Source organism: Salvia splendens, chromosome 13 (genome assembly GCF_004379255.2).
Source record: "Salvia splendens isolate huo1 chromosome 13, SspV2, whole genome shotgun sequence".
Classification (NCBI taxonomy): domain Eukaryota; kingdom Viridiplantae; phylum Streptophyta; class Magnoliopsida; order Lamiales; family Lamiaceae; genus Salvia; species Salvia splendens.
The window spans coordinates 33,594,088-33,617,136 of record NC_056044.1 but is presented as its reverse complement, the minus strand read 5'-3'; the positions used below and the strand labels follow the sequence as shown (position 1 = coordinate 33,617,136).

At 40.1% G+C, this 23,049-nt stretch overlaps 3 protein-coding genes across 4 annotated transcripts; all 3 read left to right on the top strand.

The window, feature by feature from the left end:
* The first annotated feature begins 617 nt into the window (after positions 1-617).
* LOC121761507 (DNA glycosylase/AP lyase ROS1-like) lies at positions 618-8,244 on the top strand. 2 transcript variants are annotated; one of them, XM_042157150.1, is made up of 20 exons: positions 623-737; positions 1,019-1,094; positions 1,190-1,833; positions 2,467-3,879; positions 3,971-4,270; positions 4,346-4,436; positions 4,521-5,409; positions 5,470-5,549; positions 5,638-5,722; positions 5,788-5,879; positions 5,947-6,015; positions 6,104-6,140; positions 6,219-6,301; positions 6,377-6,814; positions 6,974-7,010; positions 7,093-7,287; positions 7,371-7,436; positions 7,525-7,639; positions 7,719-7,757; positions 7,842-8,244. In XM_042157150.1, the coding sequence occupies exons 3-20, from the start codon at positions 1,488-1,490 to the stop codon at positions 7,943-7,945; spliced, it is 4,479 nt and encodes a 1,492-aa protein (XP_042013084.1). In that variant the 5' UTR covers positions 623-737; positions 1,019-1,094; positions 1,190-1,487; the 3' UTR covers positions 7,946-8,244. The 2 variants fall into 2 exon arrangements, with proteins under 2 accessions (XP_042013083.1, XP_042013084.1); XM_042157149.1 differs by lacking the exon at positions 1,019-1,094 and having other exon boundaries at positions 618-737.
* A 6,926-nt stretch (positions 8,245-15,170) lies between these two features.
* LOC121761168 (eEF1A lysine and N-terminal methyltransferase) lies at positions 15,171-16,597 on the top strand. Its single transcript, XM_042156766.1, has one exon. The coding sequence runs from the start codon at positions 15,213-15,215 to the stop codon at positions 16,506-16,508; it is 1,296 nt and encodes a 431-aa protein (XP_042012700.1). The 5' UTR covers positions 15,171-15,212; the 3' UTR covers positions 16,509-16,597.
* A 2,124-nt stretch (positions 16,598-18,721) lies between these two features.
* On the top strand, positions 18,722-21,307 carry LOC121760119 (uncharacterized RNA-binding protein C1827.05c-like). Its single transcript, XM_042155733.1, has 9 exons — positions 18,722-18,777; positions 18,879-18,985; positions 19,071-19,185; positions 19,262-19,317; positions 20,255-20,302; positions 20,397-20,494; positions 20,635-20,704; positions 20,798-20,908; positions 21,126-21,307. The coding sequence occupies exons 2-9, from the start codon at positions 18,884-18,886 to the stop codon at positions 21,171-21,173; spliced, it is 648 nt and encodes a 215-aa protein (XP_042011667.1). The 5' UTR covers positions 18,722-18,777; positions 18,879-18,883; the 3' UTR covers positions 21,174-21,307.
* Positions 21,308-23,049: the final 1,742 nt, after the last annotated feature.

Sequence of the window (23,049 nt, the reverse complement as noted above, 5' to 3'; positions counted from 1 at the left end):
GCATAAGTTAAATACGGAGTATATGACTATCAATTAATAAGTACGACGTAAATACCTAGATGTACTGAGGTAAGAAGTGAAAATGTGAATATATTTCGTACGGAAAAATATACTAACTTTAATTATGAACATAGAAGAGTACATTTTAAAAACCCAGTATTTGTATCCGTACAACGTAAATCTAAGACAATTATTGTCTAATTTATGTTGTAGATAATATAGAACTAAACGATAATACGATATTAATAGCAGTAAAAATATAATCCAATGTTCAAAATTAAGTATAGGGACCGGAAATTAAATGTGGGGATTGACTATAAGTGGCTTAGAGTATTAAATTTTAGTACTATTCTTTACATTTATTTTTTCCAATACACACTCTCTCCCATAATAACAATAAGGATATTTTTCTATTTTGGAATGTCCTATAAAAATATCTCATTTTATTTTCTTTCTTTCTATTAAGATGAGTCTCATTCTTCATTAACAATATTTATTTTTTCTTTCTATCTCTCTTATTTTATTAAGTGTGCATTAATAGTATCGTCTCAAATGTTTGTATTTTTTTTTAAAAGAAGGGAGTATTATATTACTACCTCTCTCATTTCTCCCCTTCGTTCTCTCTATTAAAAAAACGAATACTGTTATAACTGTTGCTGACTTGGCTTTCCGACATTGACTCACTCTCAAACACATCACTCCGGCTAGACGTACAAAACGGCTGTATCTATACATCGGTGAGCTCGACTGTAACTGAACAAAACTCTTGAATTTTCCAAATCTTTTTTCCATCACATTTTTTCCCCGTTAAACCCAATTAACACGCCTCTTAATTCTGTATCAGTAAAGGATCACATGAAATAATCTTCATTTAAGGTTTTTATGGGCTTTACTCAGACAGAGAGTGGGGAGAATTCATTGCCACATTTAAGCTAGGAATTAAATCACCTAATTCACTTTGATTTGCCTATTTATCTCTGTTTGGTGTTTTTCATTTCCATTCAATTGTGAGGTACAGGGTAGCTAAGAAGTGGTGACTTTGGCATGCCTATAGATATATATATTGTGTGGAATTCAAGCTGTGAAAAATGCAGGTGGTTTGTTATTTTAGGAAATTTGTTTTAAAGATGGAATTTTTTCTTCATTTTCTATCACTTTGATTGCTCTAAAAAGTATGTTATTTTTTTAGATTTTGGGGTTTGAAGAAGCAAGAATTGGGAAAGGAGTATGAATATCCATGTGGTTTATTTATTTTAGGAAATTTGAGAATATATGGATGAAATAGGCTGTTGAAGGAAAAAAAAAGGGAAAGGAGAGTGAAAATGCAGGTGGTTTATTTATTTTAGGAAATTGGTTTTAAAGATGGATTGATTTTTCCATTTTAGATCAGTGTGGTTGTCATAAAAAGAAAGGTTTTTTAGATTTTTGGGGCAAATATGGATTGCAAAATAGCATAAGGCTTCTGAAGAAACAAGAATTGGAGGAGTATGAATCTGGAGTTTGGGATGCAGCAGAGTGATGAAGGGGTTGAAAATTGGGAGGATTTGCTCGGGCTCTACACCGATGTTTTGCAGGACGGATGGGGCCAGGGGGGCAGTTTCGGGCCAGGTGGTCCCGTAGGGGTTCAGAATGGTTGCGGTGTGGCTTTTGCTGAGACGGGGAATGAGACTCGTGGTGGCTCGACTGGGCTATCCGGGGCAGATCAGTGGAGCCGTGGCGTTGATGATGTTGGAAATGTGGTTCTTCCTAGAAAGGTTGAGTCTTTGGAAGAATTGTTGGGTAAGGTTGTGGAAAATCAGGATATTGGTGGTTACAATCTGCAGCAAATGCAAAGTGAGTAAAATTTCTTGACAGTTTAGTTTTTTTATTCAAAAGATTTCAACTTTAATGTTTGCTATGCTCACATGATGTTGTTCTAGGTTATATCTTTTGTGTGTTTTGAGTCATTTTATGTGCTTTATGTGTATTGATTCATTCTACTCCTTAACTAGATATTGAATTATGCATAATACTCCCTTCGTCTGCGTTAAGTGTCTCGTGTTATGGAACATGGGTAGAAAAGAGTTAGTGGAACGTAGATCTCACTTTTTCAGATATGACTTTAATTAGTTTCGTAATGAAATGTGGGACCCACCTATGATTTAACGGCGGACGTGAAGAGGAAAAAGTTATTGTATACTTGCTCTAGAAGAGTGGAACAAAACAATACTTCTTTACTGATTCGATGCGGATTTTAAGAAATGTAAAGGAAAGTGAGGGAAATTCGTTAGTGGATTTTGGGTGTCACTTTTTATTTTTAAATGAAATGTGAGTGTAATGATTTAGTGGAGCCTAAGGTGCACTTACCCAACATGGAAAAAAGTGCACTTAGGACTTTTAATTACGTACGTACCGAATGGCAAAATGACACATTTTTTTTATCGCGGACGGGAGCAGTATCTGATGGTTGTGATGTTGTGTTTGCAGGTAGACTTTTGGTGGATAAAAGACCAAGCGACGGCCTAAGTGTACCGCGAAGTTCAGAAGACGGGGACTCCTCGAGTGTGAGTCGGCCTTTCCATCTCGGACCAGCAACACCGGATCACCGTAGCCTACTGAAGAACAGACAGCCGCCTCATCTGTCAACAGAAGAAAACAGTAAGAAGTCTATGCTGTCTCAACAAGCTGAAACTGGAGAGAGAGAGCACGACGATTTCGTTTCCGATGCCCTGAGTTCAGCGTCTCCTGACGCTTCAACGACCGAGGAGAAGCGAAATCCAGTTGGCGGAAACAACGGAGGAGAGTTTTGTAACGAAACACCACCTCAGAAGACACCAAAGAGGAGAAAGCACCGGCCGAAGGTAGTGAGGGCAGAGAAGCCTAAACGAACTCCAAAGCCCGCGGCCAAAGAAAACAAGACCCCCGGTGGAGATCCTCCCACCAAAAGGAAGTACGTGCGCAAGAAAGACATTAAAGGCTCGACGAATCAAGGGAAATCGTGTAAGAGATCGTTAAATTTTGACTCGGAAGACGAAGTCGGAAAGAAATCTAAATGCAAAGAGTTTGACCACCACGGTGACAGTAACTCGGGGAGCGAGGCTGTGCATCAAAACATTAGCAGCGAACAGACACAAACTCCGTTTGCAGGCAAAATCCAGCCTCAAGAGTCACAGGCGTTCGCAGCCACTGTCCCAACAGCCTCATCGAAAGGCCACACTCTTAATGCCATTGCAAGGAGTTTGAAGGCGGGAAGTACTAATCCGGGTGCACACGGGCAGGTAAACAGTCATTCAAGTGGCGGCTTTAGTCAGCTTCTTATTCTAGCAAACACCCGACAGCAAAACATGGATGGACCGAGGCATCCGGGACTTCAGAGTACGCCTCAACGTTCGTGGGATTTGGTTACTAACAGGGATGAAAAGCAACCCGAAAGAGCATATTCCTATACTGCGCCAACACAACACCGGATTGTCCACTTTAACGAACAAAGCATGACTCCGTGGCAAGATTTTGCAGAGAGGAATGGGCTCAGAATGCCTTCTGCTGAAAAATTTTCCGAACAAACTGTAAGCCCGAGCAGGAGCATTCATGGCCAGACATACAGACAGCGCATGAATGTTGGATTGCCATATTTTGGCATTGAAGAAATAACCAAACTGATGAATCCAACGTACGAAACCAACAAGGCCACCCGCCATTGGCGCGTGGATTCCATCAATTCTGGACTCCGGTTTCAGAAGCAAATGTCCACTTTTAACAGAGGCCCTAAAGTTGTAAAAAGAAAGGAGATGGCGGCTGGGTCTGCTCGCGTGTCAGCAAAGAGGCATTACATCAGAAAGACGCCACCAAACAAAATGTCGCGTACAGATAGAGTAGTACAGCAGGAGACGAATGTCTCGGGTACGCATCTTTCAGCAAACTTTCCTCTTAATGTATAGTTTTATTTGCACGAAATGTAATATCTCTGAACATAATAGAAACATGTTTGCAGTTGATAATATAACAGAAGGCATGAAAAGGCTACAGATCAGTAAGGGAGAGGAAACTGCTCACGTTCCATACGCAGGAGACGGTGCTGTGGTTCCATATGAGGCGGTCAAGAAACGGAGGCCACGTCCCAAAGTGGACCTTGATCGAGAGACGAACATGCTGTGGAACCTGTTAATGGGCAGTGAAGGAAGTGAGAATGAGGACACCATGGACGAGGATAAACAGAAGAAATGGGATGAAGAACGAAGAGTCTTCCGTGGTCGAGTGGATTCATTTATAGCCCGGATGCATCTTGTTCAAGGTATATTTATTAAAATTGATAGTATTAGACAAATTTCAGTATTCGGATAACCGGAATGAGAACTTATCTTGGCAGGCGACAGACGATTCTCCAAATGGAAAGGATCGGTCGTTGACTCGATAATTGGAGTATATCTCACTCAAAATGTCTCGGATCATCTTTCGAGGTATGGTTGGTTTCCACGATAGCGAGTATTGAGGAATAGAAGATGATAGATCGCGTTTTTAACGTTTTTCCACATTGCCTGCAGCTCGGCTTTCATGTCTCTTGCAGCCAAGTTTCCTGGCAAGTCGACAAATACTAGAGATACATCGTGCCAAAACGCGGAAAAACCATCAGCTGAATATGTGGTCCGCGTAACTCATCCTGATGGAACGACTTGTCATCAGCGAATGACGAGGGAGCCAGTTTACGACCACAAATCGTCTGAACACGGTTCAGAAGAAGTTCCTTCGGGCAAAGAGGCCAGAATAACAGAGGAATGTATAGCTTCGTCACAAACTTCTTCAGGCTCCGTGAGTTTCCAAGCCTCGGAGGATATCAGATCAAGCTCGGGATCAAATTCTGAAGCCGAGGACCAAGCAACCGGGAGCAATTCTCATCGACCTTTGTACCTCTTCGAAGAGGCTGGAGGAATAGCAGAACTCCAGAAAAATCAGATGCCAGAAATGGGAGTTTCGTATCCGGACAAAATTCTCCCGAACGATCTTCGGGAATATGAAAAGGAATGCACCTCTTCTTTAAGTTCTACGCTTTGTGATACGACACACGGATCAGTTGTAGAAGAGTTGCATAATAAATCAGCCGAAGCACTCGGGCAAAACCCCACAGGTAATCGAAAACTCTATGCAGACAGCACACTTGAGCCAACCGAGACGAAGACAGTCCATGCTTCTGATGAACAATCAACAAATGCAACTGCAAGAAAGCAGAAAGGCGAGAAGGAGAAGGAAAAGGAAAAGCCAATTGATTGGGATTCGTTAAGAAAGCACGTGCAATCAACGGCGGGCAAGGGAGGAAGAAGCAGGGACACAATGGACACTCTGGACTACGAGGCCTTACGAAAAGCTGATGTTCGTGAGATCTCTAGCACTATAAAGGAAAGAGGAATGAATAACAAGCTAGCAGCGCGTATCAAGGTATGCCGAACGTTGCACGTTACTTAACCCGATGAAGAAACTAATTGGATGTTTCTGCAGGAATTTCTCGACAGACTAGTTAAAGATCACGGAAGCATTGACCTAGAATGGCTTCGAGACGCTCAGCCAGACAAAGTCAAGTATGCATAATGAAATTCGTCACGCTTACTAATTACACAGATTTACGTAGTCTTACATTTTCTCTATTAACAACTCGTGTTGTTGCAGGGATTACTTACTGAGTATACACGGGTTGGGGCTGAAAAGCGTGGAGTGCATACGCCTCCTAACGCTTCACCATCTAGCTTTTCCGGTAAGCACACTTGCCTGCAAGGATCAACGAGAAAGAAAACCATTTCACTGACTGTTTGTTTTTAGGTTGACACGAACGTTGGACGAATTGCTGTCCGGCTTGGTTGGGTCCCACTTCAACCGCTCCCGGAGTCACTACAGTTGCATCTTCTTGAACTGTAAGTTTGCATCACATCATATATAGTTAAGGCCGCGGCTGATAAAAACTCTATTGCTTTCGTGAAGGTACCCGATGCTGGAGTCGATTCAGAAGTATCTTTGGCCTCGACTCTGCATGCTCGATCAAGAAACCTTGTAAAATTCTCAACCCGAATCAGCCTATCGCGATAACAAAGTTATATCCTTATGTTCATTCCACTGACAATTGTATTATGTGCAACAGGTATGAGCTACATTACCAACTGATAACATTCGGGAAGGTAACTAACTAATCATCGTACAAATCCAGAAGAAACGTTTTACGATAGTTACTTACCATGCATCTGATCACGATACAGGTTTTCTGCACAAAGAGACAACCAAATTGTAACGCATGCCCGATGAGAGGAGAATGCCGTCATTTCGCCAGCGCTTTCGCCAGGTACGTGTAAAAATTATCGTGTTTGAAACAGAGAATAATAAAACTGCATAACTGATGCATTTGCAACTGGTCCAGTGCAAGGCTTGCTCTTCCGGGGCAAGAAGAGAAACGTGTGGTCTGTTCAGACGTTTCAACGGATCCCAGTCACAAATGTGGCGTAGTTGAAAAGCCTATGTTCTTACCTCCGCCCGAGGATCACATGGGGAGTGGTGCAGGGTTCACGACGACAAACTGTGAACCTATCATCGAGGAGCCAGCCTCCCCCGAATCATCGATAGAATATACAGAAAGAGACATTGAGGATGCATTTTACGAGGATGATCCTGATGAAATCCCGGAAATAAACCTCAACATCGAGGAATTCACGACTAATCTAAAGAGCTTCATTCAAGAGAATAAAGAAATGCAAGAAGGCGATATGTCCAGATCCATAATTGCACTTAGCCCCCGTCTTGCTTCTATTCCCGCGCCCAAACTGAAGCACGTTAGCCGACTGCGGACTGAACACCAAGTGTAAGTTCATAACCTCCATCCAAAATAACAAAATATAACAATCCTTATTGGTATTCTTTTTCTCTCTTTCGTTCATCCTTCTGTTGTCGTAGATGAGTAGTAGCTTTGAGCATATTCGATCAGTCGAAATTTTCATCGATTTATGATACGTAATTGCAGGTATGAACTCCCGGATTCACATCCACTACTAGAAGGGGTTAGTTACTCCCCATCTCTACGTAAGCTTTTAACATTTCACAATGCATCAATCTGACAACGAAGTAAAATATGTCTGTTAGATGGATAGACGAGAGCCTGACGATCCAAGTCCGTACCTTCTCGCCCTATGGGCGCCAGGTGAGACTGCAGACTCGATTCAGCTTCCGGAAGGTAAATGTAGCGCTACAGAAAGTGGCATGTGCGACGACAAAACATGTTTTTCATGCAACAACACGAGAGAAACACACGCACAAACAGTGCGCGGAACTATTCTAGTAAGTGCTAGTATAAATTTCCATTTATAGACAAACAATGAACCCGATTGTTTTTTAATGCTAAACGAACTACCTCTTTGCAGATACCTTGCAGAACAGCAATGAGAGGCAGTTTCCCACTCAACGGGACATATTTCCAAGTCAACGAGGTAAAGAACTTCTCATGATTCATATTTTCCGTATGAAATTGCCTATCAGTGATGATCAATACATCCATATATGTTGAAATACACGCAGGTTTTCGCTGATGATAAAACGAGCAAGGATCCTATTCACGTACCAAGAAGTTCGATATGGAATTTACCAAGAAGGACAGTCTTCTTTGGGACCTCGGTCTCGACTATATTCAAAGGTAAATTCAATCTAGTATTAGCTCACACGTAAAGAGTCGAAGCTAAGTGACTTAGCAATATTCGATTCGTGGTTTTTAGGTATGTCGACGGAAGGTATCCAATACTGCTTTTGGAAAGGTACGTACGGTCTTCAGCTTTCGAAGGAGTGTACCGATTGATTCCATCCGTACTTATACTCGTAAAATGAAAAATGCGTTGCAGGTTTCGTGTGTGTTAGAGGGTTCGACCAAAAAACTCGAGCGCCACGGCCTCTGAAGGCGAGGTTGCATCTTCGTGCAAGCAAGATAGCAAAGAAGAATGAGTGAAAACACAAGATAATGTAGAGCAAGCCACCATCACTCCAAGATCAAGATGATAGAAGAAGTGCAGTAGGATAGCATTATACATGACATTCTTTCACATTCTTGTTCTGGTTAGTATCCAACCACGTACACGTATGCAGCAAGGAGAAATTACTAGGATAGAATCTCATAATTTCATAGACAGTCCTTTCCAACATGTAGTTTTTCATCTTTTCAATTTATGCTCGACTATGAGCCATTTTTTCAAATGGAGAATTATTTGACAGAAAACAATAAATAAGAAAATGTAACATTTTTATAAATGTATGTATACTTTCTAGCATGTTATGCATACTACATCGTGTACTCCCTCCGTCCGACAAAAATAAGTACTACATTTTCTTTTCTTTTTTTCCTTGTAAAAGTATCTTATTTCCATTTATGGAAGTTCTTCCAAACTATTACTCATATACATCAATTTATTTACAATTGTAATTAGTATGACTCACTATTAAATATTAATAATAGGGGATATTGGCCCCTAATATCACGGAACTTTCAAAAAGTTTGCTTTTTTTCACGAACTTTCAGTTTGACAAATAATATCACGAACTTCTACCTGAGTTTGTTATTTCCAAGCGACGAAAATAATCCGACAAATAATATCATAATACGGACTTTTTTTCATAATTTCTCGACAACAACTTCGAGAGCTTCAAGTTCTTCAATATTTGAGGATTTTTCTTGAAGCACACCCTCCAAAATTGTTCTTCCATTAATTAATATAGTCGGAATTCTTTAGCTAGTAGGAAATAACATACTCGGTTAAAGTTCGTGATATTATTTGTCAAATTAAGTCGTTGGAAAAAACCAACTTTTTGAAAATTCCGTAATATTAGGGGCCAATATCCTAATCTATACATATATAAAAGCGGAATACCAACCTATCCATTTTCCCGCCCAGTTTCATGAAATATTGTTCACTATATTATAAAATTTCATTAGCATATAATATACTATATTAACACATGATTGACATGAGTATATAACATAAGAGTTGTCAAATCAGTCAAATCACACTTTTATATATCCAATGGTTACGATGAAATTCTCTTGACCGATGCATAAAATAAGACAAAGTGGTGTGATTATTCCATTCGTTACAATGTCATTGGTCAATAGATGTTTTATTTAATATTGAAATATCTTTTATATATTAAATCAGATTTATAAATAAATTTTACCAGAATTCTTATTTTTTTTTATTCTCTACAAATAGAGATCACATTTTGCTATAGTTCTATTCAGAAAAAATCTTTATTTTTCTTTGCATATAATCTTCTTTCTATTTTACAATTTCTCATTTTTTAAAATTGATTCAGTGTGGATAATGAGAATGACATGTTCTCTAATACTTAAAATTTCACACCTTCCTAAGATTATTTGTATTTGAATTGTTACAATTTATGACTCTTGTTTATTTATTTTTATTTTATTTTGACATTTTCTACAAATTTTTATAAATTTAATAATAATATAATAATAAGACATATATGTATATATAAATGCCACCTACAACAAACTCCATTTTCCTGCCCACTGATTTCATACATAGAATAAAGGGAAGTCAGAGTAGTCAAATCTCATTCATTGAGGCTCTCAAGCTACACGGTTAAGGCCATCCATAATAGGAATAGCCCAGCCATAGCCTAGCCACAAACTTCTTCTGCCACATCATCAGCATTAAAAATCCTCCTGCCACATTATCAAAACAAGCAAATAGCTCAGCCATAGCCTAGCCACATCACTAATAACAATTATATAAAAATGAAAAAATTAACAATCACACAATATACGGAATTTAATTTACGAGACATATACGAGAAACCTTAATAATACTATTAAAATTTTAAAAAGTAACATTTAAAAAAGTACAATAATTTTAAAAAATTACAATAATTAAAAAAAAGGTATAATAATTCACTCCTCGTCTCCGTCGTCGTCTCCTCTGTCGCTGTTGCCACCCTCGCCTCCGCCTCCGTCGCCACCGTCGCCGCCGCCTCTACTCCCGCCGGTCTCCCTCCGTGCCGCCTCCAACTCGTCCTGCATGCTCATGAGCAATGTTTGAAGCAAACTCTTTTCCATGGGGTCCACCGTCGCCCGTCATTCGGCCAACGTCTTGACCATCTGAGCGCGCGTTTGTTGAAGCGCGAAGAATTTGAGATCCGCTGTGGATTGGCCAAGGGGGATGCCGACTGGACCTCTTGGGAACCCCCGGCGACCCCCCTCGCCTCCCGTTGAGCCCGCTTGTGCCCAACCGGGCGAGTTCGGCGAGCGAACGAACGAACGAGGGGTCGGGACCTCCTGGGCCGTCTCGGGGAGGTCGTGGGAACCACCGCTGCTGCCGCTGTAAACACTGGTATAGTTCAGTCGTTGCTTCTTCGGCCAACCAGCGTTGACACCTACTCGGAACTTCTCGGAGTCGTTCAGCACAAGATAACAGTTCCAGTAGGTGAACTCCTTATACAACCCGGGCTGGGGGAAGGCTTTCTCCGCTATCCTCCTGCAGTCTTCCTCTGTATGGCCACTGCTCTGCATGCGGAGGGCGTTGGCGTACAAGCCCGAAAATCGGGAGACGGCAGCCCTGATTCGGTCTCACCCCTTCCGGCAATCCTCCCCGTTGTGTGGCCTCCCCTCCGGGCAAAATGTCTAGTAGGCTGCTGTTATCTTGCCCCACAAGTTGACGATCATCTGGTTGTTCGAAGTGAGTGGATCATCGCAAACACTGACCCACGCCTTGCACAGCGCGGCGTTCTCAGCGTCCGTCCACCTTCTCCGGACCTGGCTATCCTCACCCGGCTGCGACGACTCGCCCTTCTTCTTCCCCTTGCCCTTCTTCTTTGGGGCGCCCCGCACTGCCCCCCCCCCCCCCCGTGAGAACGGGTGTTTCCGGAACACCGAGCATATCAAACCCCAACTCCTCCAAGGAGAAAGTCTCAAATTGCGTGAACTGCATCTCCGTTGGGGTCGAAGTGTGCGAAGAAGCAGTCTAAAAATCAAAACTGGGGCGATAGACGTTTTCATCCCCCGGCATCCCCTGCGTCCCTGGTACCCCCCCTGTCGGGGGTTGCACCGCCAGTACCCACCCTGTCGTCCCCTGCGTCGGGGGCTGCATCGTCGTCCCCCCCAGGCATCATCTGCATCCCGGGTGCCCACCCCGGCATCATATGCACACCGGGCTGCATCTCCGGTACCCCCTGCCACGCCGGCATACTCCCCCCAGCTGCCATCCCGGGTATCATCCCCTGCCAAGGGTACATGTTGTAGTACCCTGGCATCGGACCCCATCCACCTCCCACGGGTACCGGGGGAGTTTGAGACCCGGTCGTCACTGGAGTACCTTCGTTGGTGTTCTCCATTTCTCGGTGTTGATCTTGTACAGAAATTAAGATAGAGAGAGTACTCGTTAAAACCAGTGGTGCGAATGAAAATGACGTACAAACCGCGTATATATAGTGTTTCGAAAAAAAAATCGTCTAGGCGATGCGCTAGGCGATCCGGACGCTGCAATAGCGCCGAGCAGATCGCCCAGCGCATCGCCTAGCGCCACGAAATCGCCGAGCGCTAGGCGATTTTTAATTCCGAAAATGGCTGGGTGGTTGCAATGGACCGCCTAGCGCCGGCGCTCGGCTAGGCGGTGCGCTAGGCGCCATTGCGGATGGCCTAAGACTTAAGACTTGGAAACAATAATTATGTTAGTATTACCCAATGAATAAAATAAAAATTCTTTTAAATGTTATCCTCTTAAGTCTGATAAATAATACTGGTGGCATTTCAAAACCTATCAGATAAAATTCTAATTCAGAAATTATGGAGACTCCTCATTTTCTATAAATACAAGTTCAAAGAACTAAATTCATTTTGCTCACCATACACTGCATGCTGCTAATCCTATTCAGTAAGTTCTTCTCTTTCTTTATGAATGTTCAAAGTATCATTTCTTTTTTTGCATTTGTTATGTATTTATTTTGTTGTTGATTGTTGTTACATTTTTAGAGTCCTATTTACAAATGGAATTAGAGATGTAACAATTTTTTTCCCATCTCAGCTACGTATCATCCTCTTTTCTTTGCTTGCCATCAAAGTGAGTTGCAGTTTCACAAAAATTACTGCACCAGAAAAAAGAAAAGTGAGTTGCATAAAAAACATAATATATTGATTATACTTGTTACTCCTACTTTGATACAGGTATTTATAGAAGAATGAAAAAATTAACAAAGTCTACAAGAATAAATCCACGAAGCGAAAATTCAACAGGTCAGTTTTCATATTTTTTAATGTAGCACATGCAATTAATGAAAATTTATTATCAATATTTAGATAATTCCTCTAAAATTAATAAGTGATTGAGGCAGAAAATTAGTTTTGCAAGTACGCTTTAATATACAATTTTTAGTGAATGAGGACATATAATTGAGCTGATATAGAAAGGATGTTTTAGTGATCTGTATTTATTTTAATCTCATTTAGTTTAAATATTCTTCTACTTTTCTAAAAGAATTCTTCACTTATTGGGCTAAATTGTTTTATTCGTTTGCCACTTCTGAGATGTAATATTTTTGAATAGTGAATATTTGTTTGTCGTTGTGCTTCTTTATATGCCACTGTGCATGTTTTACTATTTTTTTTTCAAATAGTATTACTCATTTTTTAGAGATACAAAATACTTATGTAATACAAACTTCACAAAGGTTTCTTCGTCCACGGATGGTTTGTCGAAATCTAGCTCATCTTCTATGATAGGTAAAAGGCTAAACATTTAGATAGCGTCTATTTCATTCAAAAATTAACCTATAAATAAATATTGTTTTGTCTTACTACTATATTTCTACTATGCACCGATTTATTGAAATAAATGTGTTTGCCATATTTTTTATAGGTCATGAAATTGGTGGTATTGACTGTGTAGTGAAACTTAATAATTATATTCTTTAAGTGATTTGGAAGAAGAGCACGACTTGGAGAATTTCATTCTTTGCTAGAGATTCTCATTTGGAAGAATTGAGTTAGCAACAATTGCAAAATAAATCCCAAGCTTAAGGCATTGTCTTCATCAAAGCTCCACGGTTTCAAGAGTTTTCTCTCCATATGTCATTGATTTCAAGAATTTTCTCTCCATATGTCATTGATGTTATTGTGAAAATGCTTAGCTAAAGATTTATTTTTTCTCCAAACATGTTATTGGATAAATTGTTCGTGTGAATTATTCTATTTCTCTATCTTATGATCATCCTTATCACAATCGTATTGTTTGAATTTATTATTTTTGTTGCATCAATTGTAGAAGATCTTTATTATTATTTAAACGTTTCTTTAAGTTTGAATAAGATAGATCTTTGGGGTAATTAATTATCAATTAGAACTGTTTAGAGGATAATATGATAATGGACGTCATGTGCTTATAGTAGTTGATCTTTGAGTCACGCATATCCGTAGGGTTCTTAGATAAACGAAAGTTGGTTTATAGAATATGTGTTCAGCCATTATATGTCAAGCATGTTCAGTGCTACCATTGAGAGTTGATTGTGTAATCCCGTAATTCATAAGATATAATTGAATATTAGAATGAATCACCGTTTTATCTGTGAATGATTGGGGTAACAATTTCATCTCTTAATTCGTCTTGCTCATTTTATTTCTTTTAATTATTGTTGCATGATCTTTGATCAAAATCTTCAAAATAAAGTATTTATTGTTATGTATTTTGTTTGCTTTAGAGTTAAATAATCTTTACTTTCCTTGTGGATCGACACTCGAAGTACTACATTCGATGATGTATTCTTGCAGTATCGTTGCAATATTAGATTTATTTTATTAAACTTGTGTGATCTTGCACTTGATTTTAGAACTCGAAAATTATACATCAGTTGCGATGATGATTATGTTAGTTGTGATGATACATTTAATATTATGTTATTTCAACATAAAGTCCATATTCTATTCAGGTGTCTCGGGAGTAGACGTGGAAAAAATAAGTATTCACGTTTCTACCCTTCTACATTTTTCTTATGTTGAGCCTTTCTTATTGTTTTGTGATAATAATGATATTAGTTGTGATGATGCATTTAATATTGTGTCGTTTCAACATAAGATTCATCTTTTCAAAATACTGATCCGTGCGATCTGTGATGATAATGATATTAGTTGTGATGATGCATTTAATATTGTGTCGTTTCAACATAAGATCCATCTTTTCAAAATACTGATCTGTGCATCGCACGGATGTAATACTAGTAATAATAACGTGGGTGTGAGTGTCATTATCTAGTAAACATATTTTAATTAGAGCATCCACAATGGCGGCGAGCGGACTGGCTAGCCGATTCTCGGCGCTGGCCGGTCCGCTCGCCGAACCATTGCAGCCGGCGAGCGACAAATCGGCGAGAAAAACGGCGAGTGCACGCCGATTTGCGGGTGCTAGCCGATGCGCTCTCCGATCGGCTGGCCGCCATTGCAGACCCCCGATCGGCCAACCGATTATTTATTTATTTTTTATTTAGTTTTGGCGGGTTTTAAATATTGTAATTTGGTTCTTCAATTATCGAAAATTACATTTCCGGATGAAGATTTATGTATAGCAACTTTAATGGAAATAAAAAATTTGGCGAGCGATCGACCAGCTCGACCCCAGCCAGGGGCTCTGCCCCTTAGACCCTGCTCTCGGGGGCGCTGCCCTCGAACCCCGTCCAATCATAACGAATTCAAACAAGTGTGCACTCTGCACTTACAACTTATTTGATGTCTCATTATGATCATATTGATCAATCAAGTTAATCCAATTATACTAAAATATCCAACACCGGATATCGCGCGACAACGGCGGCGACGGCGACAACGGCGAGGAGTGAGGCGGAGGGGGGCTCGTGTGTGTTAGAGGAGTTTTTTTTAATTAATGTAATTTTTTTAATTAATGTACTTTTTAAAATTTTAATATTATTATTGATTTTCTCCTATCTGTGTCGTACATTTAATTCCGTATTTTGTGTGATTGTTAATTATTTGTTTTTATAATTTTATTTATTGTGGCTAGGCTATGGCTAGGTTATTGTTTGTCCTGATGATGCGGCAGGAAGTGTTTTTAGTGCTGCTGATGTGGCAGGAGAAGTTCGTGGCTAGGCTATTAATGTGCCGTTGCTTGTCCAAAATGATGGTGGATGCTCTCATCTTTCTTTTTATCTGTAGTAGTGAATCAGATTAACTGCAAAAATATGTAAACCAGAAATCATCAACAATGTCGCTCGATCCATCCGTATTCGAAACCACAGTCCCTTCCCGCTACATCACCTTCACACTCCCCCTCCCCCACCTCCTCCTCCGCGCCGCCGTCCTCGATTCCCCCTCCCCCTCCGCCTCTTCACCCTCCTCCACCGCCGCCATATGGGTCCCACAAGGCCGCGAATCCGACTGGATTTTCTCCACCTTCTCCGGCCACCTCCAGCTCCTCCTCTCCTCCCCCACCCCCCTCCCCCTCTCCCGCCTAATCCTCCTCGGAAATCCCCCATCTTCCCCCATTCCCACCTCCTTCAATTCCACCTCTCCGCCACCGCCACCGCCGCAGAATCTCGCCCCCTTGCTATTAGGGCTTTCCCCCAAATCCGAATTTCTAGGTCACAGTGAAATCCCAGAAGTGCCCTTGCTGGTTTACGAGGATGAGGTGGTTAAAAGTTCAATCTTGGAGATCTGCAATGGGCCTTTTGTAGGTGAATTTCTCATTGAGAATGTTGAATTGAAGTTCGATGATGGAGTTACAGAGTTTAGGAGAAGGCTGAGGTTTAAGAGAATGCCTAATTTTGTCCAGTCCCAAATGAGAATTCGGCCTAAAAAAGATTCAATCTTGGATAATTTAGATGATTTGGAGTTTGAATTGGAAAAGGGTGCTTTGGTTCAGCCCTATTTAAGCCCTATGGTGGCTGGCATTGCTGTGATCCACCGCTTCTTGGATGGAAAATCCCGGCCGAGAGCGTTGTGTTTGGGAGTTGGTGGAGGCGCATTGCTCGGATTCTTGGCCGATCGCCTCCATTTCGAGGTTGATGGAGTCGAGGAAGACGAGGTTGTGTTAGAAGCTGCCAAGAGGCATTTTGGATTGAACAATGATGAGTTTATCCATTTGTTTGTTGAAGATGGGATTAGATACCTCAAGAGGGTTGCTAACAAGTATGACATTGTGATGGTTGATTTGGATTCGAGTGATGTGATGAGTGGCGTCTCTGCGCCACCTGTGGAGTTCGTGGAGGGCTCCGTTCTCAGGGCTGCGAGGGAGGTTCTTCGCGACGAGGGTGTCCTCGTTGCGAACGTGATTCCCTCGAGCAAGATGTTCTATGAGAGGTTGGTTTGTGAAGTTGGTGAGGTTTTTGAGGAAGTGTATGAGATTGATGTTGGGAATGAGGAGAATCTTGTATTGATTGCAGCAAAATCAGGTGTTGGAGAGGGTTGGGATGGGGAAGATAGTACATTTTTGAACAAGTTGAAGTTGGTGGTTTCATGTTGTTACATAGATTCCATTAGGAGAATATCAAAGACTAGATGATGATCATGTGATTTTCTTGGCTTCTTGCTATGCCAAGATCTTGAGTTTGGGCATATCCGTCATAGAATCTGAGGGTTTAAAATGTGAAATTTCAAATTTGAGGTTTAAACTTTATATAGTACGGAGTATAGTTTATATAAGGGATATTGGCTCCTAATATCATAAAACTTTTAAAAAGTTTGGATTTTTTCCACGAACTTTTATTTTGGTAAATAATATCATGAACTTTTACCAAGTTTGTATTTCCCATCGACGAAAAAAATCCAGCAAATAATATCATGATACGGATTTTTTCCCGTAATTTCTCGACAACAACTTCTAGAGCTTCAACTTCTTCAACCATTGAGGATAATTTTTCTTGAAGCACACTCTCCAAAATTGTTCTGCAATCCATTGATATAGCCGGAATGTTTTCGCTAGTGGGAAATAACAAACTCGGGTAAAATTTCGTGATATTATTTGCCAAATTTAAAGTTCGTGGAAAAAATCCAACTTTTTGAAAGTTCCATAATATTATGGGCCAATATCCCTTTATATTAAACTTTATACTTTATAGTATATCATTTGAGCTTTAATTCAAATTCTTCACATATTTTATCCTAAATATTAAACTATATTTTATATCATTTGAGACTTAGTTCAAATTCTTAATTATTTGTAGGTATAATTAGATATTGGGTTCCTTATTACTCCATTTCCCTTTGTTCCATATTAATAGAGTCATTTTTCTATTTTGGGAAGTTCCAAGTTAATTGACTTGTTTCTACTTTTAGCAAAAAATAATTATCCCTTTTATTTTATTTTACTTTATTCTCTCTTCATCTCTCTTACTTTAATCTCTCTTACTTTTTTCACAATCAATTTAACACACTGTTTTTAAACTTCGTGCTGAAAAGAAATGCCTACAGAGGGAGTATTACATTGAAGATCAAATTCAATATATCCAAAATTACAAAGCATAACAATCTAAGTCATTCGTAACAAACACAAACTAATCTTAGTCATGCATCTAAGTATTACTCTATCCGTCCCATTAAAATATGGGCAGTTGATATGGAATGAAAATTAAAACAAAATTGATAAAGTAAGAGAGAAGATGAGAAGAGTAGTTTAAGTAGTGGTAGTGGATAATTGGACCCACACTATTATTAATACTGTTTAATGATGATATAAGTTGTAAATAAATTAATGTATATGGGTAATAAATTGGAAAATCTTTCAACAAAGGAAATGCACATATTTTTGTAGGACGGATGAAAATGTAAAATGCATATATTTTTATGGGACGTGGATACTATTAACATTTATCTAAAAGTACAAAATCATTTTCTATTTTATTCTATAAAATTATCATTTTAATGTTTTCTACATTTATAAATTCTATAAAATGAAATATTGATAATAAAACACTATTTTGATTTTATTCTCACTACAACATTTTCTCAAGCACAATTCAATCAACTAACAAAATCCATTTAGCACGTTTCCTCAACCCCATTCACTCATCTTCTTCAATTCTTCATCTTCTTCTTCAACCCAATTCTATTGTTTTCTTCAAACTCATTTCGTCGTTCACGTTTTCTTCAAATTCCTTTTATCGTTCACGTTGAGCCACGTAAGTTTTCACTTTCAAAATTTGTTGATTTCGTTGCAGACCATGATTGTTATCTATATTATTCAAAATATGCAAAAAGATAGGATTAAAATCTAAGAAGTCACTCTAAAAAAAGTGGCTAATCAAATCAGTTTTCAGTTTTAAAAGTGGAAGCCAGTACATAATATTAATATTTACTTATAATACATAACATGAACTATGGAACCTTATTGATGTGATGAAATGTGAGGAATTTATCTTCAATTTATAATGGACATTACAACAACACAATTTGTATTTTTGTATGAAATTAATCTGCATTGTTCATCACAAACCAATCTTCGCTTTCACATAAGAGCACAACAACACAATAATCTTAGTCATCCATCACAAACCAATCCTAATGGTCATCTAAAACTATTTTATATAATGTTGTCGAAATTTTATAAAAAAAGGGTTTTTCTTTTAAATTCTGATAATATAACATTATTTAATATTCTTTTCAATGAATATTTTTCAAGCCCAATTAGGTCGAATTTAATAACCTATTGGCCCAATCATTAAGTAATAAATGTGACAAGCCCATTAAACCAATACTCTTCTTCTTAAATAAAAAAAATAGATCACGCAGCCCTCCTTTTTCTTCAACCCTAAAATCTAAACTTTACAACCCCTGTAAGTTTTCTGCACTTATTCTCTTCGATTTGGACTTTGAAAAGTTTACCGATTTTTGTTGCTTGTATGGTCTTAATCGATTGGAATTGAAATATATGCAGCTAAAATGGGATTAAAGTCGAAGAAGAAGCTAGCTGCGAAGAGCTCGAAGAAGGCCGCCGTGCAGTTTTCTGCTCCAAAACCTAAATCCGAAGGCGCTGATTACTTGGTATGTTATTATAATAAAATAATTTGAACTTTTCCTTTCTGATATGAATGTAATTGATTATTTTGCTTGTATTTGGGAAATACAGCCTTTGGAGGGTGGTCCTTCGAAGAGTATTCCGAAGACGGAGAATAAAGAGAACAAAGCAACCGTTTTGTATATTGGAAGAATTCCACACGGATTTTATGAAACTGAGATGGAAGGTTTGTTTTGCTTATTTTAGTTACATCAGCTTGAATATACTGTGTTTTTCTGACTCCGTGTAATCGCCTTTTGCAGCTTTCTTTCAGCAATTCGGTGCGGTTAAGAGACTTAGGATTGCTAGGAATAGGAAGGTTAGTTTCTTTTTTGTTTTTGAATTGCAAATATGCTTTTGGATTGGGGAAGTTTGATTGTTTGGTTGCTGTATGTCATGTTGTTATATTGGTAGATTGTGCCTGTTAATTATTTATCTATAGAAGATGCTTAGTATTTGGTGGAGGTTTTGGCATAAAGTCTATACTCTACTGCTACATCGGTCGAGTTGTTCTGGCGCTATCTAAGTAACATGTTCGTGCAACCATTTTTGCACTCTATTTTGGAACTTTGTGTGCTTTGCTTACCATTTGTGGTGTAAATTACACATGTGCCTTAGATCTCTGTATTGTAGTTTTAATAATTACCAAACACAATATGAGATTGCTATAGTACTGTGATGTCAATACTTCACGTAGGCAGTGTAGACATTGATATATAGCTACAATCGATTCTTAACAAATGAAGAATACTAGGGTTATTGTTGAGGTAAACTATGAGTTTATGAGTTCTGATACATTTACTGACTCAATAATTTAGGGCTTTATACACAACGAAGCTCTTTATTTCTCAACTTTGGTTACTCCTGCTTGCTTTAAGTAGATTTGGGTGTAGACAGTCTACTGATTTTGGTGCATTGTTGCTTTAGGCAATTGTTGGTTGAGTATTACAGCTGCAAATCCAGTTGGTTCCTCATAGTTACATGTAGCACGTTAAATGCTAAATATGATTCAGTTGTCTGGTTGTCAATCAACATTCTGAATTTATGATGTTTCGTTTTGCGATTCTTGGTGTTGGAATGAGTAGAATGTTGACATATAATTTGTATGTGTGAGATCAAGCATTTTTAAAATTCCTCTGTTGAATTATGTGCATTATGAAGTTGATATAATTGTACCATACAAAATGACGAGACATTCTATATCTTCTTTCATTTCCTCCATTTATGTATCTTGTTTCATTTTTCTTTTTTAACAGACCGGGAAATCGAAGCATTTTGGATTCATCGAGTTTATGTCTCCTGAGGTAGTACAGTTCTATTTAAGATAATATCATATCTTTGCATGCTCTCTGTTTGGCTGTTCCCCTTTCTCACAAACGAATTTTCCGGCCGATGCAGGTTGCCAAAGTTGTTGAAGAATGTATGCATAACTATCTAATGTATGAGCATCTCCTCCAAGTTAGCATCGTTCCTCCTGAGAAAGTTCATCCAAGATTGTGAGTACAGTCTTTAACCGACCATCAATCTTGCTTCTTCAAATATTCTGTTTTGAAATCAATATTTTGGTCCTAGGAGGATTTGCATGCTGCCCTTAGAGTTGTTTTAGTGCGTCTTTCTAACCAGAAATATTTTTCAGATGGAAAGGCGTCGGCCGCTCTTACAAGCCAGTGGACAGGGTTCACATTGAGAGGAAGCACCATGACAAGGTGAACAACACAACACAACACAGACTTCTCAAATCCTCGTATTTTGATTTCTCTCGTTCTCATACTTTCTTCCCGATCAAATATAATTCCTAGGAACGGACCCTAGAGCAGCAGCAGAAGTTAGTTACTGGCGTGCTGAAAAGGGACCAAAAGAGAAGAAAGCGCATTGAGGCAGCTGGTATTGATTACGAGTGCCCAGAAATGGTACGATGTTACGATCTCTTATCCTTTTCCCCTAGTTTCATCCTGTTGGTTTGAAAGGCCGTCCTTATATTCTGGTAGTGATTTATTTGTCATAACCTTGTCGCGTCATTAAACTGTGCTATATGAAATTGATAGGGGATAGTTTCTCATACGAAGGGCGGACAAAGACGATCGATTTTCGTTTCACTAATGGTTTTGGTTATTATGTTATTTGCAGGTGGGCTGTGTGCAGGCTGCTCCAAAGAAGATTAGATTCACAGATTGAGTGAGGAGGACTTGTGTTGATCTATATATTAATATACTAAAACAATGGAAGCCAAAATTTTGTAACTGACTGTTGAGATTCTTGAATTAGCCATTTTATTTTCATCATATTAAAAGTTGGATCTCATATCTCAATCTTCAAAGGCTATTGAGCTTCTTTAGGGTTATATTCATTAGTCGAAAAAAGTATTCGATTAATGTAAAGTGTAAACTAGCTTCATTGGATCCAAACAAAACTACAAATAGTTTAAGCTGTTCGATTAATGTAATGTGTAATGAAAATATGCTTCTTCAATTAATAAGTTCATGTTCGAAGATGTTTTTGGAAAGTCCGTCGGGATGGGGATGTGTCGGGACATCCGTCACACTATTGATGCTCTAAGAGCATCTCCAATGGCGGACGTCCGGTCGGACATCCGGTCGGACGTCGCGACGGGCGACCGGGACGTCCGCCATTGTGGCGTTTAGGGTCGGATACGGACGTCCCGTGAGGACGTCGGGTGTCCTCGGACGTCCCGGCGACGGGCGGGCGGACGTCCGCCATTGTGGCGTCCAGTTGGACGTCCCGTTTTTTAAATTTTTTTTTTAAAACTCTATATATACGGCTCGTTGAATTTTATTTCATTCGCACCACTTGTGTTAACAAGTTTCTCTCTCTACATCTCTAATTTCAAGTATATCTAGAATGTCTAGTGAAAGTGATAGCGAGAATGAGTTGGAGGTCGCTGTTGAAGGTGCGATAGAGAGGCTGCTACAACAGAGGTTGCAGCGGCGGCAGCAGGCGGCGGTACCTCGGCCGATCCATCGTCGAACTCAAGTACCCCGTGACCACATTGCTGCACATATTCGGTTGTATGCGGACTACTTCGCTCCGCAACCGCGTTTTGGGGAAGCCTTATTCCGGCGACGCTTTAGGATGCATCGTCCGCTGTTTCTGCACATCGTGGGTGCTTTAGAGAGAAGATACCTGTATTTTAGGATCAGAGAGGATGCAGCTGGCAAACCCGGACTCACGCCCTTGCAGAAGTGCACTGTCGCAATCAGACAACTAGCGTATGGAGGCGCGACCGACATGTTCGACGAGTACCTCCACATTGGCGAGTCGACAGCCGTCGAGTGTCTGCAGAATTTTTGCGCGGGCGTGAGAGCGATATTCGGGGAGCGGTATCTTCGGAGTCCGAGCCCCGAAGACTGCCAGATGCTGATAGATATGCATGGGGTCGGTGCACGGGTTCCCTGGGATGTTGGGCAGCATAGATTGTATGCATTGGGAGTGGAAGAACTGCCCCGCCGCCTGGAAGGGGATGTACACTACCGGCTTCAAAGCCAAGCATCCCACTATGATCCTTGAAGCTGTAGCTGACTACCGGCTGTGGATATGGCATGCTTATTTTGGAGTCGCCGGGTCCAACAACGACATCAACGTTCTCCAGTCGTCGCCCCTGTTCAACGCTCAGTGCAATGGCGTTGGTCCCGCCATCAGTTTCGTCGCCAACGGCAACCAGCATAATATGGGGTACTATTTGGCGGATGGAATATACCCAAACTGGCCCGTCTTTGTGAAGTCAATCAAGCATCCGCTCGGACAAAAGAAGACATACTTTGCGAGCCGTCAGGAAGCAGCGCGCAAGGATGTGGAGCGGGCATTTGGTGTGCTCCAGAGTCGGTGGGCGGTTGTGAAGGGTCCTGCACGGCAGTGGTATATTCCCAACATCGGCGATATCATGTACGCATGTATCATAATGCACAACATGATGGTCGAAAATGAAGCTGCGGAACTGACTCAGTGGACCAATGAAGATGATACGGGTGCAGGTCCAAGTCACGGCGTGGCCACCGCGAATGTGAATATGGGGGTACCTCATGGAGAGGTCGCG

Excerpts from the sequence above, each read along its gene's own strand:
- LOC121761507 (XM_042157149.1), top strand. The coding sequence starts at position 1,488 with ATGAATCTGGAGTTTGGGATGCAGCAGAGTGATGAAGGGGTTGAAAAT. Across the intron at positions 1,834-2,466 it reads CAATCTGCAGCAAATGCAAA|GTAGACTTTTGGTGGATAAA; the intron begins GTGAGTAAAATT and ends TTGTGTTTGCAG. Across the intron at positions 7,437-7,524 it reads CATATTTCCAAGTCAACGAG|GTTTTCGCTGATGATAAAAC; the intron begins GTAAAGAACTTC and ends AAATACACGCAG.
- LOC121761168 (XM_042156766.1), top strand. The coding sequence starts at position 15,213 with ATGTCGCTCGATCCATCCGTATTCGAAACCACAGTCCCTTCCCGCTAC.
- LOC121760119 (XM_042155733.1), top strand. The coding sequence starts at position 18,884 with ATGGGATTAAAGTCGAAGAAGAAGCTAGCTGCGAAGAGCTCGAAGAAG. Across the intron at positions 20,303-20,396 it reads TCGAGTTTATGTCTCCTGAG|GTTGCCAAAGTTGTTGAAGA; the intron begins GTAGTACAGTTC and ends CGGCCGATGCAG. Across the intron at positions 20,909-21,125 it reads ATTACGAGTGCCCAGAAATG|GTGGGCTGTGTGCAGGCTGC; the intron begins GTACGATGTTAC and ends TGTTATTTGCAG.